Raw genomic sequence first — 27,846 nt, forward strand, 5'->3', positions numbered from 1 at the left:
GACACCCACACAACAAACAAGGAGCATCATCCACAAAACATACCTCCCAGCACTACATCAACCCGTCTTTTGAACACCTCCAGGGATGGTGCCTCAACCACCTCCCTGGGCAGCCCATTCCAATGTCTGATAACCCTTTCAGTGAAAAAAATTTTCCTAATATCCAGCCTGAACCTGCCCTGGCGCAACTTGAGGCCATTTCCTCTTGTCCTGTTGCCTGTGACTTGAGAAAAGAGACCGACCTCCATCTCTCTACACCCTCCTTTCAGGGAGTTGTAGAGAGCAATAAGGTCTCCCCTCAGCCTCCTCTTCTCCAGGCTGAATAACCCCAGCTCCCTCAGCCTCTCCTCATAAGACTTATTCTCCAGACCCCTCACCATCTTTGTCGCCCTTCTCTGGACCCGCTCTAGCACCTCAATGTCTTTTTTAATTGGAGAACAGGAAGCAAAGGAGAATAAAGGATGAACAAAAGCCCCCTCTGACACCCGCAGGCTGGCGGCGGGGGAGCGGCGCCACAGAGGGCCAGCGGCGGCGCCCCCGGGGCCCTTCCCTTACCCGGGAGCCCCAGGGCCGCCCTTAGCGGCGACAGCGACATCACCACGGCCGAGGCACAACGCCGGCCACCGCCTCGCACCAACCCCCGCAGCGCCGCCGCCATCGGGCCCTACTCGCCATGCTGTACCTGATACAGGCCAGGATGCTGTTGGCCTTCTTGGCCACCTGGGCACACTGCTGGCTCATGTTCAGCCGACAGTCGACCAACACCCCCAGGTCCTTTTCTGCCCGGCAGCTCTCCAGCCACTCTGCCCCCAGCCTGTAGTGCTGCCTGGGGTTGTTGTGACCCAAGTGCAGGACCTGGCACTTGGCCTTGTTGAACCTCATCCCGTTGGTCTCGGCCCATCAATCCAGCCTGTTGAGATCTCTCTGCAGAGCCTCTCTACCTATCTATTTGATCAGTGTAATTAACGCCCTGTGCTTGTTTGTGAAGATGGAATCAAAGCTTTGTCAATAAAAACACTTAATGAGCACAGACAGGCTGAGAGAGTTGGGACTGTTCAGCCTGGAGAAGAGAAGGCTCCAGGGAGACCTTGTAGCGGCCTTCAGGTTACTTAGAGGGGGCTACAGGAGACGTGAGGGAGTGGAGCGATAGGACAAGGAGTAACACTTTTAAACTGAAATAGGGTAGGTTTAGATTAGATATCAGTAAGAAATTTTTTCACTGTAAGGGTGGTGAGGCACTGGAGCAGGTTGCCCAGAGAAGTTGTGGATGCCCCGTTGCTGGATGGGGCTTTGAGCAATCTGCTCTAGTGTAAAGTGTCCCAGCCCGTGGCAGTGGGGGATGAAACTAGATGATCTTTAAGGTCCCTTCCAACCCAAACCATTCTATGATTTCCCCAGAAGCAAGTTTATTCTGGAGATGAGAACCTCTGTGAAGGTCTCTGTACTTGACAAGGCTGGTGAGACCCCACCCGGAAACCCCCTACTTCAGGTAGCCTGTAGGTACATGGGGATAAATGGTTACAAAGGATTCATTTTTTAACTTATGTGTAATGTAATGCACATAAAATCATAGAATTGTCGTGATTGGAAGAGACCTTTAAGACCATCTAGTCCAACCATCAACCTAACATTGACAAAAACTGTCACTAAATCGTATCTCCAAGCGCTATGTCAACCCCTCTTTTAAATACTGCCAGTGACAGTGACTCAAGCATTTCCCTGGGCAGCCCATTTCAATGCTTAATAACCCTTTCAGTGTAAAAGTTTTTCCTACTACTCAGTTTAAACGTCCCCTGGTGCAACTTGAAGCCATCTCCTCTTGTCCTGTCACCTGTGGCTTGGGAGAAGAGACCAACCCCACCTCTCTACAACCTCTTTTCAGGTAGCTGTAGAGAACAATAAGGTCTCCCCTCAGCCTCCTTTTCTCTAGGCTGAACAATCCAAGCTCCCTCAGCCGCTACGCACAAGACTTGTTCTCCAGACCCCTCACCAGCTTCGTTGCCCTTCTCTGGACACGCTCCAGCACCTCAAAGTCTCTTTTCTAGTGAGGGTCCCAAAACTGGACACAGTACTCAAGGTAGGGCCTCACCAGTGCTGAGTACAGGGGAATGATCACATCCCTAGTCCTACTCACCACACTGCTCCCAATACAAGCCAGGATGCTGTTGGCCTTCTTGGCCACCTGGGCACACTGCTGGCTCATATAATTACCTGTCCCTTAGAGATAGCCAGAAATGGCATTTCAAAATCCATCATCCCTCCCCTGGCTACCTCTGCAGCAGTGTAAGGGCTTGGCCATTCCTCAGGTCTTTATGCACTGTACCTTCTATAATACAGGCCACACAGAAAGGAAAAAAAAAAAAAAAAACCGCTAAGAGAGGTCAATGTTTGCAAAGGTATTTTCCCAAGCAACCACCACCCCAGCCCCTGTAAGCAGCTGTATGTCAGGGGATGCAGCAGCAGTGGTTTTTAAGACACAGCCTACCTGGTCTGCAATTGCCCGAGGTCCTTCAGGGTAAGTGGGTACTTGACTCCCATGGGGGTAAGCTTGGAGAACTTGCATAAAAGATGATCTTGATGTCCACCACTACAAAACCCACTGCACTTTGTGATGATGACAGCAAACTTAGTGAAAAAGTTATAAAACTGCATGGGCTTCTACAATGACTTAATGCTTCCTGCAGTTCAAGTCACATCTAAGAAAATATTAGGAAAACTAGGAAAAGCCTTGCACTTCAGCAATTTCTGTTTTGCAGTCAAACATTGTCTATATCCAAGGCTGGTGATAAATTTTTCAAACAGGGTCATAAAAAATGAGAAAGGTGTTAATATTATGTATATGCAGTGAACAGACTATGCTGTTAATATCACTGCCACCTGAAAAACTATTTTCCATAGTTCTCTTATGGGGAAACACATGGAATGGTTAGATCAAGCATTGCTAAGAAATACAAAATTGCTTGCACAACTGTATATACTATTTAAAAGACAAGCTGAAATGTCTCAAGATGAAGCAGCAAGTGAATATTTAAAACAAGCATATTTTTAAAAATGTTTATTGAAATGCCTTCATTGCATCATGCAGGATACAAAAATCATTATTAGAAAACCTTTATAACCATACTTAGGAGTAAAATCAAGATACATCAGGGAAAAATAATAATTATATAAACCAAAGCAATTTATTTCTTATAGTGTTTTAAGTCATTAGATTACAAGCTGTGATCTGCACAGATGATAACAATTATCTTGCAATAACAGTCCCTTCTTTCATGATTCAAGTCGAAACTGATATTTGTCGTGCTAGAACAACCATATCACCTGTGTATACCACAAAAAATTCAACCCGTTCATTACAGATACAGGGTTTTAAAAGTATAACAAAAATATTCTGCCAGCATACTTCTATTCTGCTTTCAGTTTTTTATTCGTTCCACCAAAAGAAAAAAAAGAAGGCTAATGTGCTTTCTTTTATTACACAAACCACATAGCACATAAGTTTTGATTACTGAAGTAGAACCTCTTTAAAGTCATATTATATGAGACTTTCTTGAAGTTCAGTTCAATTAAATAAGTTATGTTTTTGCAATATTACTCAAGGACTTGAAAGTGATTTTAAAATGGGAGACTGCTACACCCTCGGTATTTTTGTTGTTTTAGGAATCTCAGTCTTTTCTACTTAAAATTTTCAGGGTTTTTTATTCATACGCTGCTTAGCGTAAACTCTTAGAACTTGCCTCTCTCTTTTTATTCTATTTGTCAGCATTATTCTGTGCAGATAAGCATTTAAAAAAAACCAAAAACTCTCCAGGGCTGAAAACTTGACTCCAAAGAATTTAGATGGGTAGAGATTTTGATGCTGGCTTCAAGGGGACCAGCAGTAGAGAGGTTTCAGTAGATTATTCACTTGGCACAGAGTAAATTTAGAATCATGCTGGGACCTTACTACATAAGAGGAAATTGCTGTACGGTCTAGAATCAGCTCATTCTATTCAACAGGGAAGATTAAAAACAACCTCTCCTTATGAGGAAGTTAATATATGTGTTTCTGTTTCATATCGTTGTGGAAAAATGCATATTTCTGAAGCTATCCTCTTTTTTGTTGAGCTCCATAGATGCAAACTTTAAACATACAGTTGGTGTCACTTGGTGTCTGAACACACAGAATATCGTAACAATTTAACTACGTTAAAAGTCATGAAGAGTTTTGGCACTGTCCCCTTACAGAAAGTTAGGTACAACTAACAATTTGAAAACATCATGATAAGGGAATTGTATCACTCTTTGGCTCTGTAGTAATACTTAACTACTAAGGCAAGAACTCTGTGTACCTTAGGGTTGCTGTTTTGTTTATATTTTTACAAAATACTTGACTAAAAGTTTTAAAAACTCACCTAATCATCTATAAATGCCAAATGCTGCATATTAAAATATATGCTTCTTATACCTTTTTGTTCCATTACTAGAATTTTTGCATACTGATGAGAACAGACACATTTGTAAACTGTTTAGTGTGAGTTTATGAAGACATTCTCCGCATAAGAGAATTTGTAGAAAATTATCATCGACTCAAGATGCTGTAATTTAAACTGCCTGGAGCACTATGATTCTCTCAACAGCTTTAGCTCTTTCATTCCTATAAAGATCAACTAAAACGAGTAACAAGCTCCCCCTTTTCAATGCATTTGTAAAACCGTCTCATTCTGAGGTTTCAGGTGCACATCATAAGGAGGATTATTTCAGAGTATGCACTGGCTTTTCAGATTTCCCTACATATGGCTAACTTCACGTGGTACGTTATTGCAGTATGCCCTGTCGCCCCCTTGGATTATAACATGAAGTGGGTGTAGCCTTCTGCGCCTGTAACGATAACGTCCATCCATATCCTCATGGCTTCTGGAGAAGGAGCAACCATGTAGTATATCCGGTCGTGTGTCTTAACACTGAAAGTGAGCAACGGGTTGGGGCTCTAAAACAAACCAGAAAGAAAGATAACAAAAGAACGAAATTAAATTACTTAACAGAGAAAGGTAAGATTGAAAATGCTGTAGCACTGCATCCTAAATTGCAGTAGTGGAAGCAGAGATGTGTTTAAAGTGTTTGCATCCAGCAGAAACACTTTTGGTGACATATTTTCACTGGACTTACACAGCAGCACAGGGCTCCAAACGGTTGTTTCATGCCCAAATAACTAACTACCCCTCTCTGCCCAGTGGTCAAAACCACCTCGGCTTTCACAAATCCACCTGCCAAGGATCCAGTCAGCTTGTTCCCAGCTCATTTAAATTACAGATGTGGTCTCGCCACTAGACTAAGGAATTCCTCGCAGCAAATCCTACGTGGCAGGTAGACACTTTTATCATAGAATGATTATTGCTGCTTTCATTAGTGTAAAAAACCAAACCAAACCAGTGCTAGTCACTGATCTGGCTTCATCTTTCTTTTCCTCCACCCCAGGTTGTTTTTTTTCATTTGGTTGGTTTTCTTTCCCCTAATAATGTCAGCTCTCCCTTTGACTTTACAGCATTTACCATACTTTGGGTACTGCTATATGATAGTCAGTTAAAACAATAAAAAAGTTTACCTTATATGCATTCTTTAGATGATCATAATAGACTTCTTCGATAGCTTGAAAATATATTACACCTTTTAATTTGGTTTCGTGTTTGTCTAAAACAGAAGAGAGAGAATGGCTTGAGAAGTGAAATGAACTGTACTTCAAGAAGCAAAAACTTAGTCTACATTTCAAAATATGTTCAGCTGGTAAGTAACTGGATTAACACTTCTGTTTGTGAAATCCCACAGAAATCTTCCACCTTCCCACCTTCCTTACTAGTTGGTTGGTTTTGTTGTGAGATGCGTTTCCTACTTTAATATGTTTCTTTTCCACCTGGTTTCCAAGAAAATAAAGCTTTTGCAATTTCCTCATCTATTTGCAAGTCACTCCCTTCACTGAAGCGTCTAAACATTATGGCTGGTATCAGCCAACAGACGGACAGATGTCTCCAAAATATATCAATCTTCCAATTCCGTGAAAGCCAGCCAGACTTCACATAGCTCGCAGGCTAAGATCTACAGTTTGCCTTAAAAGTAAAACTGTTATGATAGGCAAATTTGAAATACAATTTGATGGCGAAAGCTTTACATTAGAGTATCATCTGTGCTTATACTTAATAAAAAAAATCCTTCTTCCCATTTATAGTAATATCCCTCAGTCTCAAGCTAATCTTTACTATTCAAATGTGAGGTTAGCAGATTGTAGGCAAGTTTCTATGAGCTCAGACACATGGAAAAGTTTACAGGAAATTAAAAGTTCCTGGGCACCAGCTGCAGCATGATAATTGTCTGTTTGCACTCTCCTACTCTGACATCCGAGGTAAAAGCCAAAGTAATTAGATGCAGTTTGCCCCTGTCACGAAAGGGACCTCCCCATTGGCTCAGAGTGCCCGAGGTACCAACACCTGAACGCATGGTTACTCCAGGGAGGCTGTTAACAAGGAGTAGGCTGTTTTCCAGTGGTACCGTGTTTCTGGTACCAATGTCCCACTGCAGCAAAGCTGAAATACAGGGTGGGAGTACTCTCATTTCAGTTTTGGTATCTACAGTGAAGACACAGCTGACAATCTCCCGTAAAAGGCCCTGGAAAGAAGCAGATACTTGCAGGGGGTCAATTCTAATTTATTATAGACGTGTCTTTTCAGGGGAGACCACACACCATCTCCTTCGATATTACCTTGTGCCCCACTGTTAGTACTGAATCATTAGGGCAAGGAGGATACAGACTGTGAACTTAACATTTTAACAGTCACAACTATAATGTTTCACAAGAAAAAGGAACAGGGCAGATAAGCATCTACAGTACCTTCTGTTTTCCTGCAATGGAAGGGAAATTGTTAAATAATCCCAGAGGGTGTTAAGAAGCATCACAACTGCATACGACACCGAAGGGCAAACTTTCTTCCACTCCCAGTACTATTGTATTAGGAGAATATAATGCCTTCTGACCCCAAATTAGTATCACCCTCAAACTGAACAGTCATTTAGAACATCTGTATCAGTCCCATGAGACATTCTGCTGTCATTTTAAACGCTCAAAAAACTCAGCTTACGTCCTATCAGAAGCTGCAGGCAGCTTCAAAAGCTCCAGATGATGGCAAAAAGAAATCCCAGAGACCAAACGATACGGCATTGGGAATCTCCCTGCCCGCCCCTGGGGGGACCAGCAGAAGTAGTGAGGTATAAGATGACAACATTATAGCACACATGATACCAAGCTAAATGCAATACTATATGAAGTATACTGTCCATGCAGTACAAGCAGACAGTGATCCACTCTCCTTGCAAGCCCCACCTGGGGTCTTGGTTACAAGAGCATTTCAGGTACCCCCAAACTCCCATCGCAACAGTCTTTGTGGAGTTCCCTGTGTGCCTCAGGTCACAGAGTGCAGATGCTGCAGTCACTGCACTAAACTGTCAGACTCTAGGGCAAGTTCTTCATTCAGTACACTTGCAGAACTAAAACAATATACTGGTATATTCACTTAGAATTCAATTACTCTGAATTTACAGCATCAATATTTATTTTGGAAGTCTACTATATATTTAAAGATGTAGACAGTTCCTCACTCATAGAAGCAGCTGCATTTTTGTGCAGCTGGTACAGAATTCTCACGAAACTATGTTTGTTGGCTGTAGTCCTTGAGACATTATGAAAAGTTTTCTTTGGTAATTTGAATTGCATTATGGCAACTGTACTACACTCAAAACCAAAACTGTTAACTATTAATGTAACTACTTAAAAAAATCAGTTCCAGATGGGAACACTACTGTGTGCTACAGGCCTTGCTAAGCAATAAACCAGATGTGAAGAACAAAATAAAAATATGTTTGTCACATTCTTCATAGTATTACTGCAAACTAATACAAAATATTCAGTGGGTAGGTAATGAATGTAATAAATCCAAATATGTGTTTTAAAAAAGATGGACTGAAAACTGCATAAGCCTACCATCAATTTTAAGTTCCTTACGACTTGCTGGAAAGCAGCAATGTCATAAAAGGTAACTGGGTGGGTTTTGTACTCAATGTTTTCATCTGCTTCTTAGCAATGACCATCCAACATATGCCCCTGTCTGGCCTCTCCCAACAATAAATAGTCAGAACACAAAATGTTTTCCTGGCTTCCTCTGAATCTTCAAAGTCAAACCACGTGTAGATTTGCACGGCAGTTGCAGAGGCATATATGTTCTTAAATTCCAATTTTCTGTGTTTACCCCAAGATAACAAATGAATGTGATGCTTGTAATAGCTCCAGATATCATATAACACAACTTAGTGTACAGAAACCTCTTTAGAGTATCGCATGTTTTTAATTTGAAATTCCTTAGACTCTCGAAGTAGGGCAAACTCAGAAAGTCTACTCCCTTAGACTCTCAAAATAAGGCAAACTCAAAAAGTCTACTCCTGTGCATTTAATTTCCTGAAAGACTTTTCAGCACTGCAGAAGCATTCCATTTAATTTTCACGGTCAGTATAATAATTTATATTCTTGTATGAAGGGTGAAAGAAATCATTCTGTCATTGGGGGAAGTACACAATATTAAAAAAAACACAACCCACTATGTGGAGCCATTATTCTGTGTACTATGGACCTCATGATCTTCCCTTTTTTCCTCTTGCCTACCCACATCTCTCCCTTTGTCTGTTATGCCCATTTTTGTCTTACCTGGCGTTAGGATTGAACACTAGAGGGAAGGGATTGCATGAGCTCTCGGGTGTATGTGTAACACACCTGACAAAATGGAAATGTGAGTTTTACTCAGGACTCCCTACAACTCAGCTGAGGTTGATAGGAAAACAGAAGGACAAATGTAGCCTAATAGTCATCCCGCAGCCTACCTGCGTAATAAGTAAAAGTTCTCTTGTTTCTGTCAAAAACAAACCATCGTTTTTTCCATGTTTTAATTTTTCCTCCCATTTTAATTAGAAAGCCTCGGCAGGTCTTCTCTGTGAGGGAGACATGGTAACAGGTCTCTATGTTATGGCCGGCTGTTTCGATGTGACTTCGTAGGTCAAAGTCTTCCTTTCTAACGGGCAAATAGCGAGTCAAGGGACGGGCCTACAGTGGAGGAAAGAAAATCATATTATTTTTAACAGAGGTCTTAACTTCTCCCTCATTTTTTCTGCTGCAAGAACCTAATTGTAAACTGCCTAATAGATTCTAAGAACGAGCATAAGAAAAATAAAGAGCTTTTGCTGCAGCCTTTGTTTTTTTAAAAAGAAAAATCCTTAAAACTTGTAGCTTTGCAAAGTGTAGCATAACTTTATAAAAGTGAGATTATAGCATAGGAGTTTCTTGAAATCATCAGTTGATAAACTGCTAAAACAGGGGCCACAGCACAGAAATGCTGCCTTAGAATTAAAACATTAATTGAATGTAAAGGTGTGTTGCTGCTTTAGTTGAAGTGTAAGAACTTCATTTACGTGATACTAAGCAAACCCTTTATTTCTTTGGGCTAGATGCTCACTACACATCTCACTCATTAGTATTTTACCGCTATGGCTATTTTCATGCAAAGTATAGTATAAAAGTCATAAGAACATGCTATTCCAGAAAAAAATAAGTAATGAGAGTGAACTGTAATCCCTAGTTAAAGAAATTGCTGTAAACAAATTTCAGAATTATTTTCTTCTGAACGACTGAAATGTAGTATGCAGTTCTCAGCTGGCAATACGGCGCAGAGGGCTGAAGCCCACCCCTCTGCAAGAGACAGCAGAGCAGCACTGGAAACGCTGCCTCATCCTTGAGCGCAGTTCAAGACTCTACATGAAGCCCAGATAAGGTGAGTTGGGAGAACAAGCAGGAGGATGCAGTGATTTGTGATCTTTGCCAGTTGAGGGAGCGAGTATCCTTGTTTTCTGTGCCTGGAGGGTCTATGCACAGCTTCTCCCCTCATTTTAAACACAGAAGACAAGTCTCCCAGAGCTCCTGCTGCAGTCGAGGCTGGCAGAGGCTACATCACAGGGCAATTCACAACAGAAGCTGAATTTTGGTGCTCTGACTGACCTGTGAAAGGAGCATCTCCCTCCTTCCCTTCCCCTTCCCCCCCTCTCCCTCTGCCCTGAGTCCAGAGAAGTCAGTGACCTGGAAAATCTCATCTGCCCCTGCTCCATGCCTAAAGTTAGCGTGTTAAATCCCACCATGAGTCACAAACCAAAGGGACTTTCCCTCATTGCATTCTCAAGAGCCTCCTGGTGCAACGGGAGCTGCCTTGCCTGCAAGAACTCTTAGCACCCTTCTAAAATTATGCAGTCCTGTACGATACAAGCTGGCACCAGCTTTGGCAAGTGCAAAGGTGGACTTCTTTCCCCTAGTTCATTTCTAAGTGTCAGGAAGTGCTGACAAAAAATAAAAAATTGAGTCTCACTGTCTAAAGGAAAGAAAAAAGCTAATTAAAAAATCGTAGTTATTTTTGACAGATATGTTTTGTCTTTCTGCCAATTCAGTCTTCAGCCTCTCTGCCAAGTCTGCCAATTAGCAGTAACTGATAGGGGCATTCTATTACAACACAGGAATGCTCCAATTTGGGATAAAGATATAAGCATAGCTTTGGCGTTTATGCCATACTTGAGCTGTCATTAAAATTTCTTAGAATAAAAAGAAGGCATTCAAGTAAAGCATGCGTAAGATTTTACATTTGGTAATTACATTTTATAGATTAAAAAAAAAGGAATGGATATATTTAACTAGAAAGAGCTTAATGTTCCTCTGGGGTTGTCCTATTGTTCCGATTCAGCGTTATCAACTAGAAAGGCAAGTTATGCAGGAACGTTCATAAAAAAATATAACAGTAGCTCATGAAATATTGATTTAGCAAAGGTGGCACAGATAAAAGCAGAAATATTTTCAAATATGATACAGAATCTTCTGCACTCAGATACATATATGAAGATGGAGACATTGTCTTCCTATACTATACTAACAATAAAATGACTGCCTAGTCTATTTGTTGTAGATCTTATTAGTTGCGGTGGAATAAACAAATAGGCAAGACACCTAAGCATACAGATGGTTCAAGATACCTCTAGATCCTAACAAGAAGCAAGACGATGTTGGAGGTGATGCTGTTTAAGTTAAAAAATATTTCTCATGTTATATAGTCCTAGTAAGAGGGAAAATACTATTTCCTCTCTAGAGTAGATACGGAGATGGAAAAAATTCTTTATCTGTTAGGGGTTTTTTCCAGTCAAATATTTGGAACTGATGATTCACTTTACAAGATATTTTATGTATTAAAAGAAAGAAAAAACCCCACCAATAGTTTATAAAATTAACACCCTCAGAAGTTTCTGTTGTTCAGGCTAAAAAAATCCTGTTCTGCCCATACTCAGTAACAAGCCTTACAGGATTAATATTTGTACTTTGGATATAAGATGCTAAATAGATATCTATGATATTATTTAGCTTTAAGTGAATACCCAGACATCTATCTATGGCTCCAAGAGCCCAAACATAATTTTAGCAGCACAGTTACACCTCATGAATAACACATCCATCTCCAACTGAAAGTAGTTCTGTTTACCATTGGCAGAAATACACTTAGTCCTTTTGTACATTGAGGGGAAGTCTTGCACTTAAAAACCATTTCTTGTATCTCACAATGTATCTCACCTGTGCTCTTTGTTTCTCACGTATTTTGACTTCCTTTTCAATTAATTTTTGCCTCTGGCTAGTTTCTTCTTCCAATCTTTTTTCCAGTTGCTCTCTGCGGCGCTTCTCTTCTTCCAGAGCTCGTTTTTTAGCTTCCATCTCCCGTTCCTAAATACCACAGCACATGCAGAACTTCAGTTACATGCGAAACTATAGCTGATAATGTAGTTTCTAAGCTAGGACTAAATCCCTTTTTGCCTCTTAAGTAGGCAAAAATAAACATCCAGCGAAGTGGGCCAAGAACTGGGATCAAAATTGCAAATATTACCAAATTAGAAAGTAACGTTCTTTTTAAGCAGCTCTCCTAGCAGGTGTAGGAGCAATGCTGATCGAGCTTCTGATGGGGTTTTGCCATCAACTCACCCATTGAAATAGCAGCTACTGCATATGGGCTCAAAGATGTGGTATGAGGGTGAAACCACACCAAACTAAGTGGAGAGAGGTAATTTTCTAAAGTCTATTTGGTGTAAATTATTTAGGGTCCAATGTTGCATTTAGGAGGATATTCTCCAATTAACATCCCCACTCTCAGTTTTATTCATAAAATTATGTTTACCCTGGTCTCAAGCAGCCTAGTCTTTTCCGCATGCGCTTGTTTCAGAAGTCTCTCCATCTCTTCTATTCTTGCAACATTTGAAGTGCTAGCACTACACAAAAAAAAAAAATCATAGTTATTTAAAATAATACTTGGCATTTAAAGACATCTTTTACAGTTTAACATTAGTTTAAGAATGGAGTTGATACTGTTCTGGTACAGCAGTAAGCACTAACAAAAAAAATATGTATAAAGTAGATGATACGCTCTCAGTGTATACATCCCCTATGCAGAGTTGTGAAAAATGCACGCTCGAATGCCTAAAAATGCATCTTATCCATCCCCTGTGATTTGTCGTCTCCTCCCAGATAACAGAATATGGATGGAGGTGGTTACCATGTCCTAAGAGAACACACCACCAACCCTCAGAGCTGGCATTAGTAGCCATCTGAATATACCAGTGTCTTTCTGGCTGCAGACTGTCTCTGTTTTGTGTCTCACTGAGCTCAGCATCAAAAAGTGCTCATTAAAAATAAGGAGGATTAAGAGGTATGCATAAAGGCCACTCGGTGACAGAGCAGTGTCAGGAAGGATCTACTGGTTAAAGTAACTGGCAAGCCAAAGAAACAAGGGTAATCACAAAGAGCGCTGGATCCTGGCCCAGCGCAGCACAGCTGCCAGCTTTGCCTGTGCTTTCTTCTTTTGTTTCTGTTCTCCAATACAACTTCATTTCCTCTCAATTTAACAGCCATTTCAACTGTGGCATTTCTGTGGCGTGCTCTCCATTTCATTTTTCATCTTAAGCTGTTCAAGAAAAACAGCTGATGTTAAATATTACTGTATTGCCATTAATAATGCCGTTAGACTAAAGCACAACCCGAGGAAATAAAATGGAATCAACTGTTTAGGGCACAGAGAAACTTGACCTGGGATTGTCCTGAAACCGCTATCTGACCACTTAGGTGGAAGTAGGTGTCAGATGGCAGATCTACTCATGCTACTTAATAGCATACAGACCAGCAGTGAAAGGACACAGGTAGAATGGAAGTAGTCCAAATATGTGTCCTGGGCTGTGGGGAAGTAAGAAAAACATCCTTCCATGCTTTGCTTTCTGAGCACACCTCTGATGGTTACGTCTGTAAGACCCGCGGATTTTTGTCATATGACATTCTTCAGAAGGCTTTTCTCTGTCTGATACTGGGGATATGTTTCGTGAGAGGATACAATAAAAAAAACCAAACCCATACCTCATTTAACTCAAGCTTGCAAAAAAGGTGTAATCCATCTGAAATCTAGCTGAGCTCTCAAAACTTAGTGTCTGAAAAAAAGGGGGCCACTGACGTCGATGTCTAAGCCAAGTTTGGCCACACTATGTTTAGTTGACGGGCCAAGAGAATGTAGGTCAAATAACTTTAGTAAAAGCAATGAGGCATTAGGTTTACCCACGTGAAACCTGTCAATACTTCAGTTTAGTTAAATTCTTTCATCCTTGATTTGCTTATCCTGTTCACTGAAATTAATGCATAGAAGATGATCATAAACTCTGAAACCTCAACCACGAAAAAATAAGTTGCTGACGAATCTTGAAACAACTATTGCTTGGTGAGTTGAATGACTGTGTCAGTCACAAACGATGTCTCTCACCTTGTACGAGACTATATATGCCTTATATATTTCAAATGTGTCAAAACAAAGCAAGATAAATCATTTTCCTTTAAAGTCTGATAAGGCTAGAAAAGATTCTCAAACACCATCTAAAAGAGTGAATTCATTTTGCTTAAGGGAAGTTTTGTCAAGAAAAATTAACTGCCTGTCTTCCAAGACTTATCAGCAAAATCAGCCCACACTCTCTTCTTCCCTCACCAATCTTTGCTTTCTGAGAAACTGAAATGTCTGTTGTAATGGGTCCTTTTCTGGTTTTTTGATTGGTTTGGATTTGGTTTTGTTTAGGATTTTTTGTTTTATTCTGGCATTGGCTAGAAGCTGCAGAAGAGCCAGAGGGAGACAGATGGGCAAACAGCACCAGTGGAATTCAAAAGCTGTCGAGGTTCCCCAGTCTTGGGCTGGAGATTCCATGAGATGGCCTCAAGGTAGGTAGCTCAGACTCATGCCATCTTCCTCCAAAATGGTCAGAGCAGCAAGTCAAAGAGAGACAGATTTCATACCACTGCCATGTTAGATTACTGCAGAATTAAGAGTTAATTCTCAGCCTGTCTCTAGCTATCACAAACTTGCTGACTATCTATTTAAAACAAAAATTCTCAAAACCTGACTCCTAACGTTTTTACTTTAAAAAACAAAAAAAACCCAAAAATAACAAACAAAAAACCCCCACCAGCCAGCAGAATCAGCGCCACACGCTTAACTTTGCAGTGATAAAGAGGAAATCAGTGGGCTGACACCCTGTTACAGGAAACAGATGCTGAATAAAACACAACATGCTAGCCAAAAAAGCTGTCCTTGTGTTCACAAGGGATTCTTAATCCTGTGGCAACGTTGGACTTAATTATCAGCTCCCACTTATGCTTGTGAAACTGTTGGGGCAGGACTGTGGGGAGAAACGAAAGCGCTAACATTAAAACCAGACTGTCAGAAGAAAATGATTTGCACACAATTTTGAGACTCAGCTGGACTTTTCCTTTAACACAGATCATTGATGTTCCTTTTGTCTGAGGAGCGGTATCTGAGCTGACAGGCTCTGAGGATGAGAAAAGCAGCCAAGGGCTGTAAGCCTTCCAGTGTCATCTCTTAATTTTTACTGACCCAGAAGAGGGAGGGGAAAGGGCAAAAATAGATTGCTGGAGGAGCCCCAAGTGCTTCAGTGTAAGACTCTAGTAGAGTTAAAGTGCGAGGCTCTAGTAAGTTAACATGCTGGACATGCAGAACAAGGGTATTCCATTGCTGGCAGATGTCTTTGAGAAATTTCCTATCACAGGAAGTCTCTAGTGACCAGGGAAGGAAGCTCAGGTATTACCCACTCTGAAAAGAGCATCAATGACTTCATCATTTCAGTTCAGGACTGACACTGACTTCTCTGTGGCCTTCAACGTTATCGCTTAGCCTCTTCATATTTTTATTTTCCATCCTTAAATAAACAGGTGAGATGATAGTTTAACCTGATGATGAAGGGCGACACAAATATTAAATGTTCTGCCTGACTAATGATTGTGTATTTTCTTAACCACCTGGCAGCATTCACATTACCGTAGCATCAACGTGTACGTACACTCTTTTTTCATATAACCCTGTGACCATTACAACATCAGAAAGAAAGACGATTTACCTGGAAATGTTATCTGGTGAGCATGCTGATATGCTTGTCTCCATACTGTCAGAACTGTCTATGCTCAGTGTATCAAAGGCATGGTCCTTGTAACTGCGATCTGGGTAATGGAAACTGTTCAAATACACATTCGATTCGGATGCTGTTCTGCTGTAGAATTCAGGAGACTTCTGCCTTTGGTTTTCACAGATGCGTTGGTGGTTATACCCTACAGAGTACAGAGGAAACACTTATTTTACACAGAACTTTTTTTGACCTGAACATAACACATTCGCAGCACAAGCATTTTGAACATCACCTCAGTTTTAACGACACCGTGACCAAAGTACTACAATATTATGGTTAATTTCACAAGTTAATCATAACTGAAATAACACCTTTAAATACCTGTTTAATATATTATGGACACAAATATATGCAGATTAGTATGGCTGACATTTCAATATGTATTCTTGTACATGTATTATGAAAATTTAATTTGAATGAATGAAATTTTCATTTTAAAAAGAAAATTAGGCCTAATCTGGAAAGTAATGCAGCTAAATTCAGGGATCTTGAGGAACTGACGCTGATTAAATTAAAGAAAGGGAAAAAAAAAGTCCTGATATTAATGGTCTTGAGTACTTATTTGCTTGATTTTACTGGATGTGGAATTATTTTTTTTTGTCTGTTTGGGGAACTTCAGCTTCTGGTAACTGCAAGCTGGGCTTTTAGTTTCAGCTGAAATAATATAGGGTACTTGTCACATCATCACGGTTACTGGTGTAGAGGTGCTTTCCTGGAGTTTTGAAACTGCAGTTTACTGTACATGATCGATGCAGATCCCTACAGCTCAATGACTGTAAGGAAAAATAAGGTTTATGCAACATTTAAGTTCTTTGCGCTGTTATTTTTCCACAAAATAATCCTCTCTGAAAAGCCATCCTGCTTGAACACTGGGAACTTTGACTACGTCTCCTTTAAAAAAATATCTCTTCAGAATTATTTTTCTCTCATGTCTCCATTGCTCTTTGTAAATAATGCAGCAGTATTTATTCAGGCTTAGAGAGAGGTTGTTGAGCTTGCCTGATGAAGAGGACAGTATAATCACAGTTGTCATTTTAACTGCTGAAGTTATTTTACGGTGCCCTTTTAAGGTTTGTTAAATCTATGGGATTACAAATGCAAGTGCCCTGCTCATCTTTTCCTTCAATCGATGCAGGAAGCGAGACTTTCTCACACCTCCGAGACTCAGTCAGGTTGATAATTCTCTCTGTGCATTCCTGACCCAAAATCTGAGCTGGCGGCGGAGTTGGAGATTAGGAAGGAGTGTTAGACTACATGAAAACCTCCCATTCGTACAGGAAACCAGCCAGTGACATTCCACATAGTTAAGATAAACAGAGAGAGGAAAAATGCAGACAAATGTACAAATGCAACAAAGTCCAGATAAAAATTTTTACTAGACGCTATTAAGACACTGATGTTAGGAAAACATGCTTGAAGTGGAAATATATTCCTGCCTTATTCTCATTCTGTATCTGCACATACAAGGTTACTGTCTGGTATTTTTTTTCCATGCCAGGGTTGGGAGAGTCCCAGTTCAGGGAGCCAACAACTGCAGTTCTACCAAGGAAAGACTATAATATTCTCCCAAAGGTATCTGAAAAGCATGACTCAAGCTGAATCATTAAAGCATATTGTTAAGGAAATCATGCCCTACAGGCATTTCCAAGGCAGATAGTTTTCTTCTTCGCCCTCGCTTCCCTCTGTACCATACAATGCTTTCCTGCAGACAATTAAAGCTGGTTTCTAAGGAACTAGTCGGACTTTACTTGCCATTTGAAAGAAAACTAAATTTCAATAAAAGTTCAATTGCGCCGATTAGTAAAACAGACAAAAGGGACACAAATGCACCTCAGCAGTCATAGATAGCAGCATCACACAACACAGGTGTTACTGATTCACATCTGCAGTTTGACAGGGTTTTTTCCCATTATTATGGCAAATGCTGCTATTATTGCAGATAAGTAATTATCTTTCATACTTGAACCTTTGGAATGACTAATTGCTCCTGTGAAATGGTTATCAATTATTCATTATGGAAAGAGAGAAAAAAATAAATTACTAAAAGAACTTTATTCAAATGCATGTTTTTCTATCAAACCCTTTGCAAAGCCTTGACTACTCAGAAATCTTAATTCCGTATCTTATATTTCACTGAAAAATAAACCCATCTAAAAGGCATAGAGTTTTACCAATGCTCTCCTAAAGGTAAGTCCACTTTCCATGAAGATAAAGAACCCATTTCTCAGTTAAATTTACGCAGTCATGCAAAGGTAACTAAACACTGCAAGAAATCTACAGTCGTTAGGTCGCAAAATGAGAGGCATTCACCAACCAAAGCAGAATGCAATGTTCTCACTGTCTCCTCATGCTGCAAGCAGCAGGCGGTTCAGAGCTCAGGATCAGCTGCGTACCGGCACCGAGAAGGCTCACAACCAGCCTGCCTCCATTACAGCCCCACTGACACACCACACAGGCAACATCTATTGCTGAAAGGAATTATTAACTTCTCAGGTGCCCATTCCCAAAACACGCACTTAAAAATATTAGACTCCTTGTTAACATCCAGCACTTCACTAAAGGTTTCCCGCAAGCCAGGACTTGTATCAGCCAAGGTTAAGCTGACACAAGAGCTAAAATGTTTCTTGTTGCATTATGTTGTATTCTCTGTAGTAAAGCAGTAGACTTAGCATTGTTAACAGCCATACCATTGAACAGAATATTGTAAATATCCATAAAACCATATCATTAAGAAAAATATCCAAAAAGAGTTATTGCAGAATCACAAAAAACATATACCACCAAAAATTTATGGTGAGGTCAGAACTACAGGTGAAAACTGTTATTAAAAGTGGCACTATCAAGTATGTTAAAAAATAGTACATCATAAAAAAGATCATGATACAATATTTTCTTTTATTTTCATTCTTTCATATTATTTTTAAAGATTGACATTAACATGTCAAGATACATTTTTTGTATGGAAACATGCCAAAGTAGGAAGCCCAAGCCTGTCTACCTTGTCATTGTCACCCACAGATCTGCAAAGATTTCTAAATTTTCTGCTCTACTTGTGTGGCTATGAGCAAAGAAGCAAAAAATTAGGCCTGCAGAAAGCTGTAGCTCTGCAGATATTAGCATTAATCAGAAGTTTAGTTGTGACAAGTTATTTGACAGCAGGAAAAAAAAGAATTTTTGAAGCGCTATCATTATTTAAGTTTTCCAAGATTTTGGGAACAACTTGACAGTGCTGATGCAATTGCTACTTTTGCCAAAACATGACAATGACAGATACAGCCCGATAAAGGGAAGTTTTCATACCTTTTCTCGCTTTCCCTGAGTGTAAAGGAAAAAAAAAAAAAACAAACTGCTTTGAAAAGCTTATAAGATGTTTGTACGATATACTGTTTTTCTGTAGAACTTAGAAAGAATACAAATAACCATTTTGCTAGTACATAACTTCTTAGTCTCAACAGTTTAGTTCCCAGTGCTGTGTCTGATCTTACATCCCAACTCCCAACTTCCCTCTTCCCATCTGGAGTCCATCCTGCAATCAATCAGTGGGACCGTATCGGTTAATCCTCCCTCCTCGCTCCTGCCTGTCCCTGTGGGGGCTTCTCGCACGGGAGCTTCCTGGGGCCAAGTGTCGACCTGTGCAGAGTGAGGTCTCCAGATTGTACCAGCAGCTTCTTTGTTCTTTCTTTCTGCACATGGTTTGTTTACAAAGGCACGTACACAGAAGGGGAATTTATAAACACAGTCCTTCAAAAATACTTCATGAGTTGCTGCTAAGAAATAGCTTTTTCCACTAATGATTTATATCAAAGATGCATCCTCTTTATAAGTTGCTCTTAACTCAGGTATGATTACTGACAGTGACTGTTTCTTTCAAGAACAATTCTTGAATTCACATGACTGACTAACCACAGTTTTGGTAATCCCACAATAAAGACTATTTAGTGCTTCACAATCTTTCCCAAAATATTTCCTACTGGTTCTGACCTAAAATTTATTCACAGGCATAATTTGTTCCCGCACAAAGAGATTGAAATCCAAGGTCAAACTTAAGTGGCTGTTCTTAATTTCCCGACTTCTTTTTTTCCACTTTGAATTTTTTCATTTCAGACTTTTACATTTACCTGCTTGGACTGAAATAAGGCAAAGTGGAGAAAGCAAACTAGAGGAAACTCTTGTTATACCATTACTAATTTAGTGATGACTCTAAGACAGTATCTTCAAACTAGCTGAACTGCTGCTTCTTCCCCCGGGCACTGTTGAATATACTTTTTTTCAGATCTACATAAACACGCCAAAACATCTGGCCTGGAAGCTTGCTGAATGTGTTTAAGACCTAAGAAGTGCGGTAAGACACGAATACTGCTTCAGGACCACATTATCCTCTTTGTTTAGCAGTCTGGGGACACTGCATGACAGCCTGTGCCCCAGAGTGCAGGATGAAATGGCATTTATCATGTGGACCCCGGGTCTCCACCGAGCTGAGCACACCCAGCTCCAACACAGCTGGCGCAGCTGGACGCTCAAGCTGTCGGTGACCTGGGACCCCCGTGTCGCCTGCAATACATCACCCTGAACACACAAAACTCACAGAGTGAAAAGCCTGTCGAGGGGGAAAAGAAAGGCAAGGAAAGCAAACAGTGGTTCAATGCACAGGACAAGTAAAGAGCGCTTTTTATCTATTCATCATGGATTCCAGGCAAACAACTGATTTTGTGGAGCAGGGAGAGAAGCGAGCACATATTTATCAGCATAAGCAGTGTCTACACACTTGCAGAGTTCCACTCATTTGGTAGAAAATCTTAGACTTTTCTGATAATCTGTTATTATTAACAGATAATTTCAGATAAGATTTTTCAGACTGTGTTTTCTGCACAACAGCCTAACGATGAGTCTGAATGTACTTGCAACCTATTCCATCCTTGCACACACGTTACATCAAAGCATTCCAAGCTGAGGATGAAGGTCCTTTTCTATCATATCTTAAATACTTCAGGACAAGTCAGCCACAACACGGTAGGTTTGTGGAAGGTCTGCTGCGTAACTAAAGCTCAAAACCAACAAAATCAGCCCTATAAAGTGAATGTACTAAGTCATGATCCATTCTCTCCACCTTGTTCCACCCCTGTATTGAGTCATCTTGGCGTGTATGGCTGACCTCAGTTGGGCTCTTTGACCTTTAACAGCTGCTGGCTCTGACAAGTCCTAGAACAACAGGATGGATCCTATCTCAGCTCAGGCTTAGTCAGTGCAATTCTACATAAGGACCTTTTGCACTTCTGTCAATAATAGTGATGCAGACGCCGGAAAGAAAAAAAACTGGCAGATGGCACTGAGGAGCAATTCCATGTGAAGATGGGACGCTTATGAATAATGCATCTCATTAAAGCAGAAATTAAGTGTATTGACTCAAGTCCACAAACAACAGACACAAAATCCTATAGCCTACAGGGCAAGGTTTCAAGGACATAATTTACTTTTAGATCCAGAATTGCTGTGTCCCTACTACAAAAAATGCACTATCTATCCATGGCAGAACAACTCTCTCCTTTCCTATTTTGTAGCCCAAATATTTAAGACCAGTTACGATAATACCCTCACAGATTTGCAAGGTATCTCTGTCTAGGGAATTAATTTGTTCAGGCAAAAAAATACATGCCTGTGGAAATTACTCAGTTAAACCAATGTGCATTTTTCAATATAATTTTCTTGTTTACAGGAGTGTATTTGATGAACACATACTTAAAACTGCATGTGATCCTACATCATAAACTTAACATCTTATTTTGCTGATATCTGCAAATGGCATTTAGAGCTTGCTTTTTTCACCAAGAAGGAAATTTTTATTTTACAGCCATGTTGATTAGAAGTAACATCAGTTTCAGACTTATTTTCTGAAAAATTGAACACAGACTTTTAGCGGCAGTGAATCAAATAAAAAAGGTCTTACCTTTGTGCATCCTTCTTGACTCTGACTCTTTGGTCATGGTTGCCAGGCAGTGAGGAAGTACACTGCCACAGCTGTTGCTCTGTCCTAATGGTAAATGTCCCTGCAGGAAATTTTATAAATACAAGCTTAAAACTACACTTCAAGATTATTTTTTTTTTTTTTTTTTTTTTTTTTTTTTTTTTTTTTTTTTTTTTTTTTTTTTTTTTTTTTTTTTTTTTTTTTTCTATCAGCAACTAATGGTAAAATAACTTGCTTTGTCATGGGTATCAATGTCACATCATATCATTCAGCCAGGGATATTTTATTTGTGCAAAGACTCTAGCAGACCAAAATATTTCCTAAGTAATATATCCACCTTGCTGCTGTTTATTTACGATGTCACCAATAAAGAGTATTTCACTTTATACACAACCTTTGCCATTTAGAGGCCTTAGGTAGGAAGGAAAACAACCTGTTGGGTCTCTAGAATCAATTTAAATTAGCCTGGAAATATAATCCTTGTGATACATTTATCATAAATGCATGATTAATATGGCAGCACGGCATTTCCAGAGGTCAAAGTAAAGGCTTCGTGTATATTCCTACGTGTTGATAAACCTGAATTTCTTTCAAAGTAGATTTCAGATATAAATTTGGGGGATTACATAAAGCTCACAGTGCTACCCAACCTTACCTCTACCATGATACAGGTGTTTATACAGACGTTGGAAGGCTATTAATAGTATGCAGCTACGTACTTTAGACGCAACGCTTCGTCCAAGCGTAGAGCTGTTGAAGTGGGGTGATACAGACGGGGTCGTTTTCTTGCGAGGTAAAGTATCACTCAGGTACGTGCATTCCCTGTGCTGCTTCTTTCGCTCTTCCAGATTTCTGAAATGCTTCAAATGTAATTTGTTACACAGTTTTGACAAAATGAATTGACCTACTTGCTCAGTTATGCTCTATATGGAATATACTGAAGGTGATAGTCTGGGAACTTCACTGGAAAGAATGAAATCTAAAATACAGAGTACTTCATGCTTCACAGTGCTCTCCAGAATTTCTACAAATATCACATCAAAATCATGCTGATTGAGAAAATATATTAAATTTATGTGCACACATTGTGTACATGTCCCTGTTTCTAATTTTTTTAAGAAAAACCTCAAGTCTGGTGTACAAGTGGAATTAAATTACAAAGAAAAACATTTATTTACAAGTCACTCAATGAATCAGTGGCTTAAAACTGATACAGTTTTTAAGAGTCATTTTTCAAATATATATGAAAAATTAATTTAGGATTTCAAATGTAGCCTCCTGTACAGACTGCAAGTCTTCTGACAGTTACAATGGCTCCAAAATATTAGTATATGCCTCTGGATTGTTTATATAAGGAGAATTTTTGATCAGTAACACTCTAAAATGCATTGTGCTTATTTTTAAATGAGCAGTGCCTTTAAGTGCAACACTCCACAAGCACGATCAACTTATGATCCATCACATCACTTTAAAAACTTCACACATTAAGTCAACTTCATGGCCACCATAACAAAACCAACCAAAAGTAATACTCCCAAGTTATCAGCTTTGAATCTGTTACCTGTTGTTGCCTGCGGTGTTTCTTAGCTGGCAGAGGTGGAGGTGTATCAGATAAAGGAATAGGATCTACATGAGTAGCCATGACCTCAGGCCAATGGACTGATGGAAGTTGAGCAATAGAGCGAGGAGAAAGAGAGTGAGGAAACACAAATCCAGAACAGAGAGGTGATCTTAGCTTTATAGAAAAAAGAGAAATTACACACAGAGTTTTCTTTTTGGAATCACTCAAAAGATACGGCACATACAAGCTGCAGTTTTAGCACTGTGTTTTGTTGGAGCATTTAGCAGGAAAGGATCTGTGTTGTATTGCAACTCCCCAGGCATATTTAAGCTACCAGAAGCAGCACAGAAATGCCAAATTCTAAAACAGTTGCAACACAAAGATAAGTGGCTTTACATTCATAAGATTATTCCATTCCTTTAAAAGGGGATTTATTCAAAGTTTGCTATTGTCATTACCAAGGCAAAAATATCACAAAGAATGAAGTAGAGAAAGAGTAAGCTAGAAGACACAGATTGGACAGACTCCATGAAATAGCTACACATCTCCCCTAAATATCTTACTTCTACCACGTCACAGGAAAAAAACCCCTACAAAACATACAGAATTAACCCCTAAGCACCACTGAATGAGTAATCGTTATATGTGTCTGTGGACTGTTCCTCCAAAGGTGCATTACTTTATAGTTTTTGACAGGCAGAGATTGTCACTTGTTGCTGCTCGGGTCATATGCATTCATGTTTTTTGGCCTTCGAAGTCCCACCTACACCATCAAAGACAGTTTACAACTGGACCAGTCCTTCAGCTTTACTATTTAATCGTTATCTTACTCAGTAACTTGCAGATGGCAATTTGCCTTGGGGTCAATTTGTTACATGTTGAATTACCAAGAAAAAAAAAAAATTAAGAGAAAATAAAAAGGCAGCCATGAAAGAACAATGCAAACAAAGGGAAATGTCTCTCAAACAAACCTCTTTATTTTGTGGCTGGCTGGTCAGCACAGCCGTGGAAGGCTCAGTGGCAACTGCTTCAGCATCTGTGGGGGGCTGGGTAGAAGGGGATATATTCGTGGAATTGCCATACAGCTCACTAATTTCACTTACACTGATATAGCCCTAAAAGGAGGAATTCAGAAGTTAAAAGGAGCAAAAGCCAAAAGACGTGCAAGAGTATTAATGTATCCAGTACGATGAAAGTTAGTTTAGAGTGATACAGCCAAATATTGATTATCTTTGAAATACTTCATCATACATAAAATCATTGTCAAGCTTTTAAAATGTTGATTACTTGGATTCTGAAAATTGTTCTTCATTTAAACAAATACATTTGTGTGATCAAAAAGCAAATGTACATTAAGTGACCAAAAGTCTTTACAAATATGTAAATACCCTTTAGAAATTAAGTAGCTCTTTCTTGGGAAAGCATATAGGAGAAAAAGAAAAGAGCAAATTTTATTCACCTGGTTTTTTTATCTCCCCCGCCACGTTTAAATGAAATAACTTACCCTGATTCATTTCTTGCCTAACTTTTAAGCTAGTTTAAGAAAACCAAATAACTAACAGAAACTGCTTCGGACTTTTAGGTGTTACCAGGAGACTTGGGTAAGATGCTGTCAGTGTTAGCTCCTTAGCCACTACAGTTTGTCTTTTTTTTTAAAAAAAAAAAAAGCACAGGAGGTGACATGCTGAGGAAAGGCACAGACATCGGGGTGTGCCTGTAGAGAAGATTTATGCAAGCAGATTTGAGATATGATGGCAGAATACAATTACTGCATGTGTTTTGGTGTTAACTGAATAAATGTTACTTAAAAAACAAAATATGGATTCTAATCCATGGTGTATGGGATGCCAAACTGTAAAAAGTCAAACGTCCCCACTCCTTATCCATAGAAAACAAGGCTACACAAAAGGAAGAGTAAATTACTGTTGAAACAATATCATAAAAATGAGATAGAAATATGCTTATTTTTAAATCAAGATGGTAAGCAGCTTTTAAATTAAGGTGTTGAAGGGACTATGTCTCTATTACTGTGACATGTCAGTATGTGTACTTCGGCAATTCAGTGAAAAAAGCCACAGACTGCTATTGTATTGCTTCTTTTCAAAAATGCATCATTTTAAACTTAGTGCTGATCCTAGAAGGCAAGTTGAAAAAACCACCAATGTCATTATCTATGAGCATAATTATCAATGTATTTTATCAGTTATTTCAAACAAAGTTCCAGAAAATTATATAAAAAAACCATTCAGTTTAGACTCACAACCCCAAGGGGTATTCACCATGGAGCTAAAAAAATAAGCAAATGACAAATGACTGCTGTGCATTAGCTCAGGCCCCTATTACAATAGATTAAATAAATGGTTTCAAGTCAGATTAGGCATCCAAGTAATTTTGTCAATACTGGACTTTTAAACAAAATTGATTTTCCTCAGTTATTTAAGTACTGGAATAAGCATCCTGCCTCTGTATGTGAGGCTGTGTTGCTCTATTGCTATGCATGCAGGGAGTAAGCTCTGCCATGGATGGGAGAGACTTTGAAGAGGGGCTCAGAAATGTTGGACCACTGACTCAACGGATACATGAAATTCACTTCTGTGTGTAGGGAGGCTGTTTATGCCTGTGTATCCTTTGGTGCCCGATTTTTAAAGGTGCCAGAACAGTCAGAGAGAAATTAAACTGGACTGAGACAAACGTAACAACTGGCAAGGAAGGGCATTTCTTTTTTAGGACAGAGCCTATGGGGAATCTGAGCATGAAACGGACAACCCAATGCTGTTCCTTCCCTTATTTACCTTAGAGTAAGTCCTAACTGACTTCACTGCAGTGAACAGAACTATACCACTAAATAACCCATTTCACTAAAGAGAGCATCAGGCTCACTTAATGTAGTTGCATTTTGAAATATCTGCGATTAAGCAAACCATTATGTGGATATGAAGATAAAAACCAGAAATGGCATCCACTCTCTAGTGAGAGAATGAACCATCTCAAAATGAAAAAAAATGAAGCTTAGACTTGCAGATGTCCTGGTGGGAGGTCAGATGTCCAGATCAGATTGCCACTCAGGACACTGGAAGTCTAAGTGTCTGCAATATGGCTTACAGTGAGGAAGGGTGTTCAACCCCACTGGCATGTGCGGGAGGCCACCTGGGTTCACCATGAACTTGAGCCCAAATAAGCCAACCACATTTCCCAAGTGCCAAGAGGACACGTGGTTGCTTTAGACATCAAGAGCCAAACTTCCTACATCGTGAGGCGTGGCAGACCTCGTTCAGGGCTTTGATACAAGCAGATCTGGCAAGTCCAGTCAGGCCTCTTAAACAGAAGTTAACGAAGCCGCCACAGATACCTGTCAGTGTATTTTAAATGCTAGATTTTCTGCTTCTCCATTTGTAACTTCATGTTTATCTGCAATTTGCAGATCATCAAGTCAAGAAGATAAATATGGTGAGTCAATGCTAATACCATAGGTGCTGACTGAATCTTTGTAATGGACTGTGGCTTACCTTACACCATCCTTGCTCATGGACCTTGAGGCTTAAAGCAGTACCCTCAAAGCTCTGAAGTCTTGACAACTGCAGGTAAGCTCAGGGCCTCATCATGCGTTACACAAACTAACTCAACTATTTTCAGCAAGAAAATGTTTGACACCTTTACTCTTTCAAAACAGTTAAATACATAGCTCAATAGGTACCTCACAACCACAATAGCTTGAAGTCTTCAATTCAATGCTTTTTAAAGGGATCAAAATGTACACTTATCATACTTTCTACAGAGCCTCAGAATAAAAGGGGCCAAGGAGGGAGGCAATGATAAAATCTACAGTGCAAAAATAAGACTGAACTGTATTCATACTTGAACAGAGTTATTCCTGGACCTCATTCTTTTTCACTTCAATGAGGTTTAATTGTCTATTTTGAGAAAATTGGGCACACACCACCACCACCACCCTCCCCCCAACAAATGATCATTTTTCCAGAGCAAGAGATAAAAGGCGATACCAGTCACATCTGGGAAAACGTCAAAAGAAGCTATTTTTGCTCACTCATGCATTTGGACTTCAATGAATAGCTTTACAAAGTAATTTCATCACATCTCATAAAAAATATATGAATAGAACTTCACTAAATACTAGAGTTATTAAAAGTTACTTATGGTGAAGTAAAAAGCAGTGAATCTCTTTACCTCTTTTAGACTATTGGGACTGACAGGAAATCCCTTTCCTCCAGAAAGCGTGGAATATTTCTTTTCCAGATTACAGAGATTCTCTTTTTCCTGTTAAAGACAGACATTTAATGTTAAATAGCAACAGCCACGTAATGAAAATAAATGCTAGCCATTTTCTTAGGCGTGTAAAGAAACACTCTTGAGTTGAAAGGCTAAAAACCGCACAGCAGAGCTTCAACTTCATCTGCTTACAGCAGAACTGAACAAAAAATGGAGAATGAAGAGCTAGTGGAAGATGTTATTTAATAACCACAGCCAAACCAAATAGGTCTTCCTTCAGCGTTTTGAAAATGCTGATTCTGCTTAAGGAACTAAACATGATTTCTCTCATTATTAAAAACATAAAATAGTGGTGAAGCGTTCATGCCAGCTTCTTATTAACCAGGCATTAGCTGATGTTAAGTGGCTCATGTTGTAGCCTAGTATGGGCTATTATAAGCCAAAAATCTGAGCTCTCTGCACACTGTTCCAGCAGCCACACTGGGAGCACAGGCTGCTAGCC

The 27,846-nt window shown here is 39.7% G+C and overlaps 1 protein-coding gene across 4 annotated transcripts in view; it reads right to left on the reverse strand.

Annotated features, from left to right (window-relative positions):
• Positions 1-3,042: 3,042 nt before the first annotated feature.
• The window catches only part of PHLDB2 (pleckstrin homology-like domain, family B, member 2), a 127,464-nt gene continuing 102,660 nt past the window's right edge, over positions 3,043-27,846 (reverse strand). For 2 of the 4 annotated variants that reach the window (XM_014947333.1, XM_014947332.1), the window contains 10 exons: positions 27,303-27,392; positions 24,089-24,232; positions 22,276-22,416; positions 21,539-21,638; positions 15,529-15,736; positions 12,267-12,357; positions 11,672-11,818; positions 8,899-9,118; positions 5,585-5,670; positions 4,829-4,969 (listed from right to left, as the gene is read on the reverse strand). In XM_014947333.1, the coding sequence (XP_014802819.1) occupies positions 4,829-4,969; positions 5,585-5,670; positions 8,899-9,118; positions 11,672-11,818; positions 12,267-12,357; positions 15,529-15,736; positions 21,539-21,638; positions 22,276-22,416; positions 24,089-24,232; positions 27,303-27,392 (1,368 nt within the window). Of the gene's footprint in view, positions 4,970-5,584; positions 5,671-8,898; positions 9,119-11,671; positions 11,819-12,266; positions 12,358-15,528; positions 15,737-21,538; positions 21,639-22,275; positions 22,417-23,117; positions 23,292-24,088; positions 24,233-27,302; positions 27,393-27,846 lie in introns of all 4 variants that reach the window. The other 2 variants (XM_014947330.1, XM_014947334.1) reach the window with 2 other exon arrangements.

This window comes from Calidris pugnax, unplaced genomic scaffold (assembly GCF_001431845.1).
Source record: "Calidris pugnax isolate Ruff unplaced genomic scaffold, ASM143184v1 scaffold95, whole genome shotgun sequence".
NCBI lineage: Eukaryota > Metazoa > Chordata > Aves > Charadriiformes > Scolopacidae > Calidris > Calidris pugnax.